The sequence below is a fragment of the Narcine bancroftii genome, chromosome 8 (assembly GCF_036971445.1).
Source record: "Narcine bancroftii isolate sNarBan1 chromosome 8, sNarBan1.hap1, whole genome shotgun sequence".
Classification (NCBI taxonomy): domain Eukaryota; kingdom Metazoa; phylum Chordata; class Chondrichthyes; order Torpediniformes; family Narcinidae; genus Narcine; species Narcine bancroftii.
The window spans coordinates 74,553,802-74,570,512 of record NC_091476.1 but is presented as its reverse complement, the minus strand read 5'-3'; the positions used below and the strand labels follow the sequence as shown (position 1 = coordinate 74,570,512).

Below are 16,711 nucleotides of genomic sequence, written 5' to 3'. Positions count from 1 at the left end.
CAACATAGAAGTTCTCCAGTATTACATCATCTCCTCAATATTTGAAAGAAGATTCATGTAGAAAGAAATAAAACAAATTATTAATTACCAAAACTAATATTGACGCAAAACAAGTTACTCCCTTTTACAATAGATAACCTTTCCTTTAGAGAATGGGAAAAAAAAGGGATTAAAAGAATAGAAAATTGTTTTTCAGGAAATAGATTCTTATCCTTTGAACAAATGAAAGATAAGTACAATATAACTCAAGATACAGCGCTGGCATATTACCAATTAAGATCCTACTTGAAGGATAAATTTGGAAGCAGCTTGAGTTTGTCAGAGGGAAGTAACCTTGAATATGTGATTACAGATAAAATGTTAATCAAAAGATTTATAACAAATATGTATATTAAACTGCAAGAAAAGGAGAATGAGGAAACAAATGGTAAAACTAAACAAAAATGGGAACAAGATTTAAATATAAAGATAAAAAAGGAAACATGGAAGAAGTTATGCTCCGGAACGATGAGAAATACAATAAATACGAGGTTACGTATGATACAATATAACTGGATACACAGGCTATACATTACACCTCAAAAGTTAAATAAATGGGACCCAACAGTATCTGATAGATGTTTTCCATGTAAAAAAGAAATGGGAACAACAATTCATGCAATCTGGACATGTGAGAAAGTAAAAAAATTTTGGGAAGATCTAAATCAGATATTAAATAAAATAACAGAAAACAATATACCAAAGAATCCAGAGACCTTCCTCCTAAGTAACATTAAAAACAAAGAATTTGGAATTGATTTGGAGGATGCACAAAAAAGATTTGTTACGATAGCTCTAGCCGTAGCAAAAAAATGTATTATGTCAACCTGGAAATTGGAAGATAATTTGAAAATACAACAATGGTATATAGAAATGAATAAATGTATTCCATTGGAAAAAATAACATATAGTTTAAGAAATAATATTGAAATATTCGAACAAATCTGGGAGCCTTACATTAAATACAATAGCGAAAACCTACCGGGGACAGTCATTACCCAAGTTAACGGAAGGAAAAGGAAATGAAAAGAATGGACTCAGTAGAATTTCTGGTGTATTTTTATTGAATGACAACATTGTCTGACTGGTTTAATGTATCCTCGAATGTATACCTTAAATGGACGGGAGGGGGGAGGTAAGGAGGGTGGGATGGGAGGAGGGAGGGGGGGGAGAAAATGGCACTGTATATGTGTGAAAAGTAAAAAGTGTGTACCATGGTTAATGTGATTTATGGTGTGAAAAATAAAAAATTTTTAAAAAAACTGCAAGAAAAGGAGAACGAGGAAACAAACGGTAAACTTAAACAAAAATGGGAACAAGATCTAAACATAAAGATAAAGAATGAAACATGGGAGAAGCTATGCTCCGGAACTATGAGAAATACAATAAACACGAGGTTACGCATGATACAATATAACTGAATACACAGGCTATACATCGTACCTCAAAAGTTAAATAAATGGGACCCAACAGTATCGGACAGATGTTTTCGATGTAAAAAGGAAACGGGAACAACAATTCATGCAATTTGGACATGTGAGAAAGTGGAAAAATTTTGGGAAGATCTAAACCAGATATTAAATAAAATCACAAAAAGCAATATATCAAAAAACCCTGAGATCTTCTCCTAAGTAATATAAGAAACAAAGAATTTGGACTCGATTTGGATGGAGCACAAAAAAGATTTGTTATGATAGCCCTAGCTGTAGCAAAAAAATGTATTATGTCAACCTGGAAATTAGAAGACAACTTGAGAATACAACAATGGTATATAGAAATGAATAAATGTATTCCATTAGAAAAAATAACATATAATTTAAGAAATAACATTACAATATTCAAACAAATATGGGAGCCATACATGAAACACAATAGAGAAATCCTACCGTGGACTTCCACCACTTAAAATGACAGAAGAAGATAACGAAAAGAACTGACTCAGTAAAATTTCTTGTTTATTTTTATTAAGTGACAACATTGTTTAATGGGTTTAATGTATAATAGATTGAACTTTAAATGAATGGGAAAGGGAGTGAGGGAGGGAGGGGGGAAAAAGGGGGAGAAAACGACACTGTATATATTTAAGAAGAAAAATGTCTGTATGATTTATAGTGTCAATATGATTTATAGTGTGAAAAATAAAAAAATTTAAAAAGGATGATTCCTTGAATAAAAAGATTAATCACAAGGAGCCTTTGAAGGTTCTTACTCTGTAATCAGTTGGAATTTAGGAGAATGGGTGGGGGAAGGGGGTCTCACTGAAACATTTTCAATATTAAAAGGCATGGACAGAGTAGACGTAGAACCATAGAGCAATTACAGCACAGAAACACACCTCTTTGGACCCTTTAGTCTGTGCCGAACCACTTTTTCTTGCCTCATCCCACTGACCTGCTCTCAGTCTGTAGCCCTCTGTACCTCTCCTATCCATATACCTGTCCAATTTTTCTTTAAATGTTAAAATCGAGCCTGCATCTACCACTTCAGCTGGAAGCTTGTTCCACACTCCCACCACTCTCTGAGTGAAGAGGTTCTCCCTAAACTTTTCCCCTTTCACTCCTAACCCATGTCCTCTGGTTTGTATTTCATCCACCCTCAATGGAAAAAGCCTATCTACATTTACCTTGTCAATCCCCCTCATAATTTTAAACACCTCAATCAAATCTCCCCTCATTCTTCTATGCTCCAGGGAATAAAGTCCGTACCTGTTTAACCTTTCCCTGTAACTCAGTTCCTGAAGTCTAGGCAACATCCTGATAAATCTTCTCTGCCCTCTTTCTATCTTATTGACATCTTTCCTGTAGTTTGGTGACCAAATTTGTACACATTTCTCCAAATTTAGCCTCACCAATGTCTTAAACAATTTTAACATAACATCCCAACTCCTGTACTCAATACTTTGATTTATGAAGGGAAATGTGCAAAAAGCTCTCTTTACAACCCTATCCACCTGTGACACCACTTCCAGGGAATTAAATATCTATATTCCCAGATCCCTCTGTTCTATCGCACTCCTCAGTGCCCGACCATTCACCGTGTACATCCTTTCTTAGTTTGTCCTTCCAAAATTTGACACCTCACACTTGTCTACATTAAATTCCATCTGCCATTTTTTAGCCCACTTTACCAGCTGATCCAGATCCCTCTGCAAGCTTTCAAAATCTTATTCACTGTCCACAATGCCTCCAATTTTAGTGTTATCTGCAAAATTACTAATCTAATTTACCAAATTATCATCCAGCTCATTGATATTGATGACAAACAACAATGGTCCCAGCACTGATCCCTGAGGCACACCACTAGTCACAGGCCTCCAATATGAGAAGTAATTATCCACCACTATTTTCTGGCTTCTCCCATCCAGCCATTGTCAAATCTGTTCACTACTTGGCCAAGAATACACAGTATTTGAACCTTCCATGCAGGACCTTGTCAAAGGCCTTACTAAAGCCCATGTAGACAACATCCAATCTTTTCTTCATAAACTTTTCTGGTAACCTCCTCGAAAAACTATAAGATTGGTTAAACATTATCTACAATGCTTAAAACCATGTTGACCATCCTTAATCAGTCCCTGGCTATGCAAATAATAGTAGATCCAATCTCTTAGAACACCTTCCAATAATTTACCTACATCAGGTTCACTGGCCTCTAATTTCCAGGCTTATTTTTGGAGCCTTTTCTAAACAATGGAACAACTAGAGCAACCTTCCAATCCTCCGGCACCACACTTCAGGTTACTTCCCATGGTGGGAGAATCTCGAACAAGTGAGCACAACTTTTTTTTTATATATATTTTTTTATTTTTCACACTATGAACCATATCAACCAAAATATGTACAACCAAAATATGTACAAATGTTTCTCATTAAATTTACACAGTGGTCTTTGCTCCCCTTTTTTTTCCCCTTTCCCTTCCTCCCCTCTACCCACTCCCCCCTCCAAAACCCATAAATATTCAACATATACAATACAATACACACTGAACCTAGTTGTTTTGTCTTCTTATCATTTTCATTCTCATTTTAGGGGATGGAGGTCGTAGGCAAGCTCTCTCTGATATGTTCCATGTATGGTTCCCAAATTTGCTCAAACATTGTGACTTTATTTTTTAAATTATGCTATTTTTTCCAATGGAATACAATTATTCATTTTCATTTCCTGCATTGATTTAAGCATAGATTTGGCTACTTTATTGTTTATACTTGTCTTTTGTCCAGTTTTATCCAACATTGGGTCCAAATTAAGGTTAAAATCCCCTCCTATCAATATATTTCCTTGTGTATCTGCAATCTTCAAAAAAAATCCATAAACTTTTGATCCTCCTCGTTAGGCGCATATATATTGAGCAAATTCCAAAATTCTGAGTATATCTGACACTTTATCATTGCATACCTCCCTGCTAGATCTATTATTTCCTCCTCTATTTTGATTGGCACATTTTTGTTAACTAGTATGGCTACACCTCTAGCTTTTGAGTTATAGGATGCTGCCATTACGTGTCCTACCCATTCCCTCTTTAGTTTGTTATGTTCCACTTCAGTTAGATGCGTTTCCTGCACAAATGCTATATCTATTTTTTCCTTCTTCAATAAATTTAGTAGCCTCTTCCTTTTAATTTGGTTATGTATTCCATTAATGTTTATAGTCATATAGTTCAACATGGCCATCTTATATTTTGTATACTCCTCTTTGCCACCTCCATTCCCCTTTTCCCCATTTTCATCTTAGTTTTCTCTTATTACACTAATGAACGACAACACATTTAAGACATAAAGTACACCCGTAGTTCCCACTTCCACTAATACCTTAACCCCAAAAGTTCCCCCCCTTTCTGAGTTGCCCCATATCCCTTGCTGGACAACCACAACTCTCCTTTTCATTTGGATTGCGATCTTGTTCGCAGCGTCAACTGATTTTGCAGTGACGGTTATTCCCCCTCTACTCAGTTCCACAAAACACTTTTTTTTAAAAAACATAAAGCTCTCTCTCTTTTCCCCCCTTACTTCCCTTCTCTTTTCCCTCTTTAGTTCTTTACATATACATTGTTTATACATCGTTATATATTCTTTATCGCCGTTCTTTATTCTTGTTACATTTCTTCATCTCTTCTCCTGTCCTGCAAACATTCTGCGAATTCTTCCACTTTCTCTAGATCCAAGAACAGTCTGTTTTGCTCACCAGGTATAAATATTTTAAGCACTGCTGGATGTCTTAATATGAATTTGTAACCTTTTTTCCATAAAGTTGATTTCGCTGTATTAAATTCCTTCCTTCTCTTTAAGAGTTCAAAACTTATGTCCGGATAAAAAAATATTTTTTTGACCCTTGTATTCCAATGGTTTATTATCTTCTCTAATTTTATTCCTTGCTTGTTCCAGTATATTTTCTCTTGTGTATCTCAAAAATTTTACTAAGATGGATCTTGGTTTTTGATGTGTCTGTGGTTTCGGAGCTAGTGCTCTGTGTGCCCTTTCTATTTCCATTTCTTCCTGCATTTCTGTTGTTCCCAGGACCTTCGGGATCCATCCTTTTATAAATTCCTTCATGTCTGTGCCTTCTTCACCCTCCTTCAGGCCCACTATTTTTATGTTGTTTCACCTACTATGATTTTCCAACATATCAATTTTCTGAGATAACAACTCTTGTGTCTTTTTTTTGTCACTTTCTTCCAATTTTTCTCTTAAGTCATTTACTTCCATTTCTACAGCCGTTTCTCGCTCTTCCACATTCTCTACTCTTTTCCCTATTTCTGTCATGACCAGTTCTAACCTTTGCATTTTATCTTCTGTTCTTTTCATTTTCCTTTTAATTGCACTAAATTCTAATAATAACCATTCCTTTAGTGATCTCATTTATTCTTCAAAAATGACTTTATCTATATTCTGTTCATCAATTTTTCCTTTTATTTCTCTTTGTCCATCAGTTTTACGTTCTATTTCTCTGTGAAGATCTAGGTCTTCTTCTTCCTCTTCTTCTGTGACTGTATCTGTGTTTGTGTCTTCTTCTCTTCTTTGTGTCTGTGTCTCTGTTTTTCCTGATGAGCTGCTTGTATCTCTTTGTCGGGCCTCTTGTTGCTGGTCCTCCCCTCCTGTGCTGCTCGTCTGTTGTTCCTTGCCCTCCAGCTGAGATCCCTGGTGTCGGGCGTCCCTCAGCTGCTCGCTCTGTGACAGCCCGCTCCTCTGCTGAGCCCCCCTCCCGCCGGTGTCCTCTTTCTCCTTTGATTTTGCGCATGCGCACTTTTGTTTGGCTCCAAGAGTCATTTTTGTAGTGCACTGGCTGGTGGGTCGTGACTCCGCAGAGCAGGCACTGACCTCGAGGGTCGGGTGCTCCTTGTCACCACAACGTCCTGTTCCTTCGTGCAGGTAAGGCCTTCTTCTTTCTTCTCCGCCGACTTTTTTTACTTGTTTTTTTTCCAGTTCTTACTTTCTCCTTCTTGGAAGCCATCTTCTTTCTCTTCTCTGTACCTTATATTCTTCTATTTCTTATATTCTATTTTTGTTATGTTTTGCTTTTTCCTTTTTCCTATTTTTCTGGAGAGGGCTGGTTTTCCCGACCAGTCACTACTCCATCACGTGACTCCTTCACAAGAGAGCACACCTCAGGATTGAAGGGTGTCTACTTAAAACAGAGACATGGAGGAATTACTTCAGCCAGAGGGTGAAGTATTTGGTATTTGTTGCCCCAGATGGATGTGGAGGCAGGGTCATTGGGTGTATTTAAGGCAGAGATTGCCAGGTTCTTAATTAGCCAGGGCATCAAGAGAAGATCAAGCAGTGGGGCTGAGTGAGAGAATGGATCAGCTCATGATTGAATGTGCAGACTCGATGGGATGAAGAGACTATTTATGCTCCTATGTCTTACAGTCTGCTTGCTTCTCCTCAACCTGGAAGAAAAGTTCCCTTTTCAATTATTAATCCATTTCTGTGGAAAATTTCCAGTTTCCTTTGCCCTTTCATGAGTAATATCATTTTGGGTGGGATATTTCTCCCAAATCCTGAGGATTTATAACTTTCTATTTCATATACTATACATAGCCATGCGATCATCAAATTATCTGGACCAACTTTTTCAGGTCAAATTTGGGGTGTCGACTTTTATATGAGTCATACTTTTGACCGTGGTAAGTACCTGCATTGTTCAAGGCATCAGGAGCTCAAATGGCCAGAAAAAAGGTGATAAGTCCACATTCGGAGCATCAGGAGCTCAGATGGGTAGGCAGCCAGGGCAAGGGTCCACAGTCGGTGGGTTGGGAATACAGATGAGCGGGCGTCCAGGGCTGGGTCCACAGTCTCTGCATTGGGAGCTGTGATGGGTGGGCAGGGCAGGGGTCCACAGTCGGTGGATCGGGAGCTCAGGTGGGCAGGCAGCCAGGGCGTGGATCCACAGTCGGGGTGTTGATACCTTGGATGGGCAGGTAGTCGGGCCATTGGGAGCACAGATGGGCGGGAGGCCAGAGCCAAAAAAAGAGGGGGGGTGTCGACTTTTACATGGTCTATTTAACTCCTTCACTATCAACTCCCTCATTTTGTTTGTAAATATGCTGAAACTTGTTCAATCTTGTCTGGTAAAACTAGGAAACCAAGTCGCTCTGCTGCATATTTTTTCCAACATTCAACACACTTGCTATAATCTTGAACCTCAACTGTGGGCAGAACCTCCCAAGGATGTGTCACATTTAACCCGATTACCTCATGCTCGAAGATGTTCAGATTCTCTGCAGTCAGGGGAACCCCATTTCGCGAACTACTGAAAGCAATCCATTCATACACAATCCCTTTCTCCTTAAGGCGGTATGTGACGCACAACTCCATCACTGCAGAGGGTGGAAAAATCAGAATTTATTGACATTAATATGCCACAAAATTAGAAATTTTAAAATTCCAATCTTCTGCAATATCCTACTGGCCAAGGATCATATAGGTCCACCACACCACATCACAACAATATCAAAGAGACTGGTACGAAACTTTTTTTGACATACAGCACAGTAACAGACCCTTCTGTTCCACAAACCTGTGCCGCCCAATTACACCGAATTAACCTACAACCCCCGGTGTAGTGAAAAAGCCAGTCAGAGCTTGTGATAGTACAGATTCTATCACCAATGTGTATATGTACAGATGGTAGTGTAGGATGACTGTGATTGGCTGAGAGTGTAGCCACACCTACTGGCAGGTCTTAAAGGATTGCTCCTAGCCAGACCAGGTCATTTTGGACTGGTCGACCTACTTGTGATATGCTCCAATCTTTTAGTTAATAAAAGTCTTTGGTTCTTTCGAAGCGCTCTACAGAGCCTAAGTAGTTTCTTAACTGCGACGCATTGGAACAAATTCATAGTAAAATCCAGATGCATTTTAAACTTAATTAATGAACACAAAAGGGCTCATAACATAACTTGTAACATGCTAACGTCTGTGAATCTTGGTATTTGGTAACGCAACAACTGTGGTAACGGTTAACAGAAAATATCGGAGCCTTACTCGCCCTCTTCATCTCTATCCCGCACCGTCAGTCAACGTGGGCTAACGATTCCTCAACCCCACGAAAACCAACAACTCAAGTGAATAGCATGTGCGCACTGAAAGAAACAGAATGCGCGAGGCCTCCAGACCCCAGGACACCCTCAGCCAAACCAACAACGATAAACAATGCACCTGTGGCTCTTTCACCCAGTACGCTTTGAAGGTGGGAGAAAAACAGAGCCCCTAGGGAAAACACAGACACAGGGAGAATGTACAAACTTATTACAGACAGCGCTAGATTTGAACCACAGTCTCAGTCTCTGGTGCTGTAACAGCATTGTGCTAACCACTAAGCTAAATGTTCTGCCTTACAACAGGTCACTTTGCATACAAGGTTAGAGGTTAATAACTCAGGCACAGAGAGAATCGGAAGAATCAAAATGTATCACGAGTTTGTATCATTAACTTTGTTGTTTTACAGCAGGATTGTGTGTGTTACAGGTGCAAAACAATTGTTATAAATTACATTTCCATGAATACATTATTTTAAAGAAATCTTTCTTTCTTCTTCTCTTTGGCTTGGCTTCGCGGACGAAGATTTATGGAGGGGGTAAAAAGTCCACGTCAGCTGCAGGCTCGTTTGTGGCTGACCAGTCCGATGCGGGACAGGCAGACACGATTGCAGCGGTTGCAAGGGAAAATTGGTTGGTTGGGGTTGGGTGTTGGGTTTTTCCTCCTTTGCCTTTTGTCAGTGAGGTGGGCTCTGCGGTCTTCTTCAAAGGAGGCTGCTGCCCGCCAAACTGTGAGGCGCCAAGATGCACGGTTTGAGGCGTTATCAGCCCACTGGCGGTGGTCAATGTGGCAGGCACCAAGAGATTTCTTTAGGCAGTCCTTGTACCTTTTCTTTGGTGCACCTCTGTCACGGTGGCCAGTGGAGAGCTCGCCATATAATACGATCTTGGGAAGGCGATGGTCCTCCATTCTGGAGACGTGACCCATCCAGCGCAGCTGGATCTTCAGCAGCGTGGACTCGATGCTGTCGACCTCTGCCATCTCGAGTACCTCGACGTTAGGGGTGTGAGCGCTCCAATGGATGTTGAGGATGGAGCGGAGACAACGCTGGTGGAAGTGTTCTAGGAGCCGTAGGTGGTGCCGGTAGAGGACCCATGATTCGGAGCCGAACAGGAGTGTGGGTATGACAACGGCTCTGTATACGCTTATCTTTGTGAGGTTTTTCAGTTGGTTGTTTTTCCAGACTCTTTTGTGTAGTCTTCCAAAGGCGCTATTTGCCTTGGCGAGTCTGTTGTCTATCTCATTGTCGATCCTTGCATCTGATGAAATGGTGCAGCCGAGATAGGTAAACTGGTTGACCGTTTTGAGTTTTGTGTGCCCGATGGAGATGTGGGGGGGCTGGTAGTCATGGTGGGGAGCTGGCTGATGGAGGACCTCAGTTTTCTTCAGGCTGACTTCCAGGCCAAACATTTTGGCAGTTTCCGCAAAGCAGGACGTCAAGCGCTGAAGAGCTGGCTCTGAATGGGCAACTAAAGCGGCATCATCTGCAAAGAGTAGTTCACGGACAAGTTTCTCTTGTGTCTTGGTGTGAGCTTGCAGGCGCCTCAGATTGAAGAGACTGCCATCCGTGCGGTACCGGATGTAAACAGCGTCTTCATTGTTGGGGTCTTTCATGGCTTGGTTCAGCATCATGCTGAAGAAGATTGAAAAGAGGGTTGGTGCGAGAACACAGCCTTGCTTCACGCCATTGTTAATGGAGAAGGGTTCAGAGAGCTCATTGCTGTATCTGACCCGACCTTGTTGGTTTTCGTGCAGTTGGATAATCATGTTGAGGAACTTTGGGGGACATCCGATGCGCTCTAGTATTTGCCAAAGCCCTTTCCTGCTCACGGTGTCGAAGGCTTTGGTGAGGTCAACAAAGGTGATGTAGAGTCCTTTGTTTTGTTCTCTGCACTTTTCTTGGAGCTGTCTGAGGGCAAAGACCATGTCAGTGGTTCCTCTGTTTGCGCGAAAGCCGCACTGTGATTCTGGGAGAATATTCTCAGCGACACTAGGTATTATTCTATTTAGTAGAATCCTAGCGAAGATTTTGCCTGCAATGGAGAGCAACGTGATTCCCCTGTAGTTTGAGCAGTCTGATTTCTCGCCTTTGTTTTTGTACAGGGTGATGATGGTGGCATCACGAAGATCCTGAGGCAGTTTACCTTGGTCCCAACAAAGCTTGAAAAACTCATGCAGTTTGGCATGCAGAGTTTTGCCGCCAGCCTTCCAGACTTCTGGGGGGATTCCATCCATACCTGCTGCTTTGCCACTTTTCAGTTGTTCGATTGCCTTATATGTCTCATCCAGGGTGGGAACCTCATCCAGCTCTAGCCTTAGGGGCTGTTGAGGGAGCTGGAGCAGGGCGGAATCTTGGACTGAGCGGTTGGTACTGAAAAGAGATTGGAAGTGTTCTGACCATCGGTTGAGGATGGAGATCTTGTCGCTGAGGAGGACTTTGCCGTCTGAGCTGCACAGCGGGCTTTGGACTTGGGGTGAGGGGCCGTACACAGCCTTTAGAGCCTCGTAGAAACCCCTGAAGTCGCCAATGTCCGCGCTGAGCTGTGTTCGTTTGGCGAGGCTAGTCCACCACTCATTTTGGATCTCCCGGAGTTTGCGCTGAAGATGGCTGCATGCGCGACGGAAGGCTTGTTTCTTCTCTGGACAGGACGGCTTTGTAAGGTGAGCCTGGTGGGCAGCTCGCTTCTTTGCCAGCAGCTCCTGGATTTCCTGGCTGTTTTCGTCAAACCAGTCCTTGTTTTTCCTGGAGGAGAAGCCCAGTACCTCTTCAGTGGATTGCAGTATGGTAGTAATATAGTAAGAGAAAAAAGTGAGGTAGAATCTGTGGTTCATTGTCCATTCAGGAATCTGATGGCGGAGGAGATGAAATCGCCCTTGTGCCACTGGGTGTTTGTCTTCAGGTTCCTGTACCTCCTTCCCGATGGTAGCAGAGTGGCCTGGATGGTGGGGGTCCTTGAGGATAGAGGCTGCTTTCCTGAGACACTGCTTCTTAAAGATTACCTTGATGGAGTGAAGATTGATGTCCGTGATGTCTCAGGCCAAGTTTACAACTCTCTGCAGCCTGTTCCTGTCCTGTGCATTGGCACCTCCATACCAGACAGTGATGCAACCAGTCAGAATGCTCTTCACAGTAAACCTGTAGAAATTTGCAAGTCTTTGGTGACGTACCATATCTCTGCAAATAAGCCTTCTTCATGATTGCATTGGCAGGAATTTGAAGTTCTTTACCCTTTCCAATGTTTCCCATGTGAGTGAAAATCTAGAGCCAAGGGGTACAGTTTCAAAATAAGCATCAGCCCATTTGCACATTTCAAGTAGATGCATATTAATGTCTTCTCTTGGTGGAGTGGGGAGGGTCCTCAAGTTTAATATCAGACATACCGAGACACAGTGATAAAGTTTGTTTTGCGAGCAATTCACAAGACAACGCGTGCATAGTACAGCAGTAAAGAGTGGAGAGTTCGAACAGGACATTATTTGACAAGGTTCATGTAGGGGTCTGATATACAGCAGGAAAGATGCTAACCTTGAATCTGGAGCCACGAGCTACTGAGGTTCATAACTCCAGAGAGCCGTGAAGACCACTGAAGGCAGGCACATCTTACAGGAGGGAAGCAAAATGTAAGGGTGCTCGGGGGCTTCTGCTGTACAAAATAAATTGATACAAGCTTATTTGCATTAACAGACAAAGTGGCCAGACATCATGCGATCAAAGATATTGTGAAAGACTTATTGAGGAGCAACTGCAGAATGCTCTGAGCTGAGGCCAGCTGCACGTAGTGTCTGATGTTGTCCTTGAAAAGACCATTTAAAGGGAACAAAACTCTGTAATGAGTGGGTATAACAGAAGAAAATGACAGCCTTATGCTCCTCACACACGCTAGGATTATGCCATAAAGGTTGCTTGTGTAACTCATTTGTCCTGCTGCTGTTTTATCCAGCGGAGATACAGCCACGGGCTGACTTTAACAGAACTGTGTTGGCACTTTCAGGGAATCAGGGACGTGGATCCACAAGGTTCAGTTCACTAACACTCCTTTACTAGCTCACCATTACTTGATGGTCCATAATTGAAGTCTATACTTCAAACTATAGTTCCTGTTATATATCGTCATTACACCAGATTAGCCTGTGGACATCAATCAATCAATCTATTCTAAAATTACAGCTCAAACTCTGTTATGAAATAATAGTTATTCCTTTTTCAATGAATAATCAGTATTTAAGGGTTTGGGATTCTAAGGGTATTAAAGTGGTGGATGATTGTTTTGAAGATGGACAGTTTCTCCCCTTTACTAGACTTAGGAACAAGTTTGGGATACTGTCTCATTCCTTATTTGTATCAGGTGTGAGCATTAATGATAGATAACTTTGGAAGAGAAATTATGCTACCTAAATTAACTATTCGAGACTTTAATTTGGGATGCATCAAAAAAGGGATTTATTTATAAAATGTATGGTTTGTTACAAGATGAGTACACCAGATTTAAGTAAGTCTATAATTAAGTGGGAGAAAGATCTATCTTTTGATACATCCCAGGAGGAATGGGAAGTTATGAGTCAAGAGAGTGTTACTAGATTGATTAATGTAATATATAGTTTAGTCAATTATAATTTTTTACATCAGTTATATTTGACTCCTGAAAAGTTAAAAAGATATGGTTTTAGTAATTCAGATGTGTTTTAGATGTGGGGATTCACTGGAACGTTTTTCCATGCAGTGTGGTCTTGTAACAAAGTTCAATCATTTTGGATAAAAATTAAAAACTTTTTGAAAGATTTATTCAAAATTAAATTACCATTGGATCCATTTATTTTTTTGTTGGGATATAGTGTATCTTTAACTTCTGGTTTAAAGTTGGATAAATTTTAGATGGCATTCATCTGTCTGATATTGACGATTGCACGGAAATGTATTGCGATTACATGGAAAGATAATGTGGAATTGAATTTGGTTCGTTGGCATAATGATCCTGTATTTATTTAGAGAAGATAACGTATAACCTGTATAATAATTATTCTTTCTTTGTTAAGATGTGATCGCCTTAATTGAAATTTGGAAATACCTTTAAAAAAAATTTCTCTCTGGTATTGTTAGTTTGGCTTGACACAGAGGGTATGTAATTAACTGGTCTATGGGTTTTTTTTGCTCCCCTTGAGGGGTTAGTGGGAAGGTGTAGTGAGGTTAATTTTTTTTATGTATGTCTCTTAAATTTATAAGTTTTTAAAAAAAATCTCATTCTGTAGCCTAGGTAGGTGGAGATGTACCCCCCCTTCTCCCCCGATCATGACAGGCATTTGACAGCTCAGACCCTCCTCCAGCGAGGAGATTCCAGATTGAACAATGAACCACAGACACTGCCTTTACTTTGTCTTTTTCATTTAGTATTTTTAGTCTGTAGAAGTGTTTGCACTGTGACGCTGCCACAAAACAATGAATTTCGTGACTTGTTCAAGACAATAAATTCTGATCCTGAATGGACAATCTTTTGTACTAATTATTTTTTAAATAGTGTATTTGGAAATGTCATTTATAGCAAAACAAACTTAGTGACATGTTCGCGTCCATAGATTCAGATTGTGAGACTTCTCAAGTAAAGTCAAGTTTATTGTCATTTGATTGTACAAGTCCAACGAAACAGCATTCTCCAGTCCTCATTACAAAACACAGACACACAACCAAACACTACGTATGCAGGACAAGTATTATATCTAAATAAATAAATACTGCTTTGTAGGAATGAGAGGCTTGGATGGTAAGCATGAGCAGTTCGCTGCCTGGTGGCAAGAAGCTGTTTGCAGTCTAATGGCACTGGTTCTGATCCTCCTGGATCTCTTCCCCGGCGAGAGCAGCTGGAAAACGCCGTGTGCAGGGTGGAAGGGGGTCCTCGCTGATTTTGCACACCCTCTTCAGACAACAATCCCGTTGGATCACATCAGTGAAGGAGAAAGTCCCTCTCTGCTGCTCTTATGCTCCTGTGGACTGACCTCCCATCCATTTCTTTGCGGTAACTGCACTGTGACGCAGCTCTTTTGTTGACAGTGGTGGCCGGTAAGCCTTTCCCACTTCAGTCTCCACCGGGAGCACAGTGGCTGTTGAGACTTCCTGACAAGTGAGGAGAGGTGGTGTGTCAACAATAGGTCACCAGTCAAGTGAAGTCCAAGGAATTGGTGCTCTCCACTATGGATGTGTGGAGGGTGGCCGTCCCTGGTCCTCCTGAAGCCCCCACGATCACCTCCTTCGTCCAGTCCCCCCCACCCCCGATCACCTCCTTCGTCCAGTCCCCCCCACCCCCGATCACCTCCTTCGTCCAGTCCCCCCCACCCCGATCACCTCCTTGGTCCGGTCTTCCCCCCCCACCAAATCACCTCCTTGGTCCAGTTCCCGCCCCCCCCATCACCTCCTTGGTCCAGATCCCCCCCCCCAATCACCTCCTTGGTCCAGTTCGCCCCCCCATCACCTCCTTGGTCCAGTCCCCCCCCCATCACCTCCTTGGTCCAGTCCCCCCCCCCATCACCTCCTTGGTCCAGTCCCCCCCCCCATCACCTCCTTGGTCCAGTCCCACCCCCCCCCCCCATCACCTCCTTGGTCCAGTCCCACCCCCCCCATCACCTCCTTGGTCCAGTCCCACCCCCCCCATCACCTCCTTGGTCCAGTCCCACCCCCCCCCATCACCTCCTTGGTCCAGTCCCACCCACCCCCCCCATCACCTCCTTGGTCCAGTCCCCCCCCCCATCACCTCCTTGGTCCAGTCCCCCCCCCCATCACCTCCTTGGTCCAGTCCCCCCCCCCCCATCACCTCCTTGGTCCAGTCGTCCCCCCCCCATCACCTCCTTGGTCCAGTCCCCCCCCCCCCATCACCTCCTTGGTCCAGTTCCCCCCCCCATCACCTCCTTGGTCCAGTTCCCCCCCCCATCACCTCCTTGGTCCAGTTCCCCCCCCCATCACCTTCTTGGTCCAGTTCCCCCCCCATCACCTTCTTGGTCCAGTTCCCCCCCCCATCACCTTCTTGGTCCAGTTCCCCCCCCCCCCCAATCACCTCCTTGGTCCAGTCCACATTGAGTCCAGACCTCCCTCCCCTCTTCTCCGTGGCGCAGCCACGAGGCCGACGACCGCAAGCTCGATGGCCCTGTTGGAGCCGGGATCCGGAGGCGCCGGCGTGGGTCAGGCCACAGCCCCAGGGTGCGCCAATGCTCGACATTCCGTTACCGATCCAGACAGCCTGGTCTCACCGATAGGAAGTCCGGAATCCAGTTCCAGTTATCGAGTCCAAATGGAGAACGAACCACAGTATTTGTAAATTTATAGCAATGTTTCCACCTGTAAACAAATTTCGTGATCATATTCATGACAATAAAGTTGAATCTGATTTAAAACTAACTAAGAAACGGGTGCTGAGGTGAAAGACTAAACCGGGCCTGGTTGGGGGGGCTAGAACCCTGGAGAGGGGCCTAGCGGCCATCTCTCCTCCACACTCACATTTCTCCAGCAGGTCGTCGTCGTCAACGGCCACGTCGAAGGTTTCCAGCTCCTCGGCGATGCACCTCACGTTTACGGCCATGTCAGGGCCCTAAAGCGCTGAGCTGCGGGTCCTTCACCGGCTCTCGGATTCTCCCGCGCCTTCGCCGTCAGCTAACTCCCGACCCTCCCGGTCCTCCGGCCAATCACGCCGCACCATTCCGGTCCGCCGGGCTATGAGCTCGCAGAACACTGGTCCTCCAGCCAATCACACGGCAGGATTCCGGTCCTTCAGCCAATCCAACGGCAGCATTCCCATCCAACAGCCAATCACACAGTAGAATTCCGGCCCTCCAGCCAATCACATGGCAGGACTTCGGTCCTTCAGCCAAATCACACCGCAGCATTCCGGTCCTCCCGGCAATTTATCGCAGCACTCCGGTTCTCCAGCCAATCCAACGGCAGCATTCTCATCCTCCAGCCAATCACGCGGCAGCACACATCGGCCCTCCAGCCAATCATTCGGCAGCACACATCGGTCCTCCAAGTCTCGTCCTCCTCCGATCTTCGGCCAAATGGATAAGCAAGTGGTCCCAGGAATTAACGGTCCGAGCGTGAAAGGAAAATCTCACCGCCGGCGCCCTCGACCCCCAGTATAATCCCGGGCGTCTGGAGA

The 16,711-nt window shown here is 43.4% G+C and overlaps 1 protein-coding gene across 7 annotated transcripts in view; it reads right to left on the bottom strand.

The window, feature by feature from the left end:
* The window catches only part of pola2 (polymerase (DNA directed), alpha 2), an 89,616-nt gene extending 73,339 nt beyond the window's left edge, over nucleotides 1–16,277 (bottom strand). The window contains exons 1-3 of one of the 7 annotated variants that reach the window (XM_069894164.1): nucleotides 16,057–16,148; nucleotides 12,103–12,217; nucleotides 7,731–7,855 (exon numbers count right to left, since the gene is read on the bottom strand). In XM_069894164.1, coding sequence (XP_069750265.1) covers nucleotides 7,731–7,855; nucleotides 12,103–12,136 — 159 coding nt within the window. In that variant the 5' untranslated portion in view covers nucleotides 12,137–12,217; nucleotides 16,057–16,148. Of the gene's footprint in view, nucleotides 1–7,730; nucleotides 7,856–12,102; nucleotides 12,221–16,056 lie in introns of all 7 variants that reach the window. The other 6 variants (XM_069894163.1, XM_069894165.1, XM_069894166.1 and 3 more) reach the window with 6 other exon arrangements.
* Between the last annotated feature and the right edge of the window lie 434 nt (nucleotides 16,278–16,711).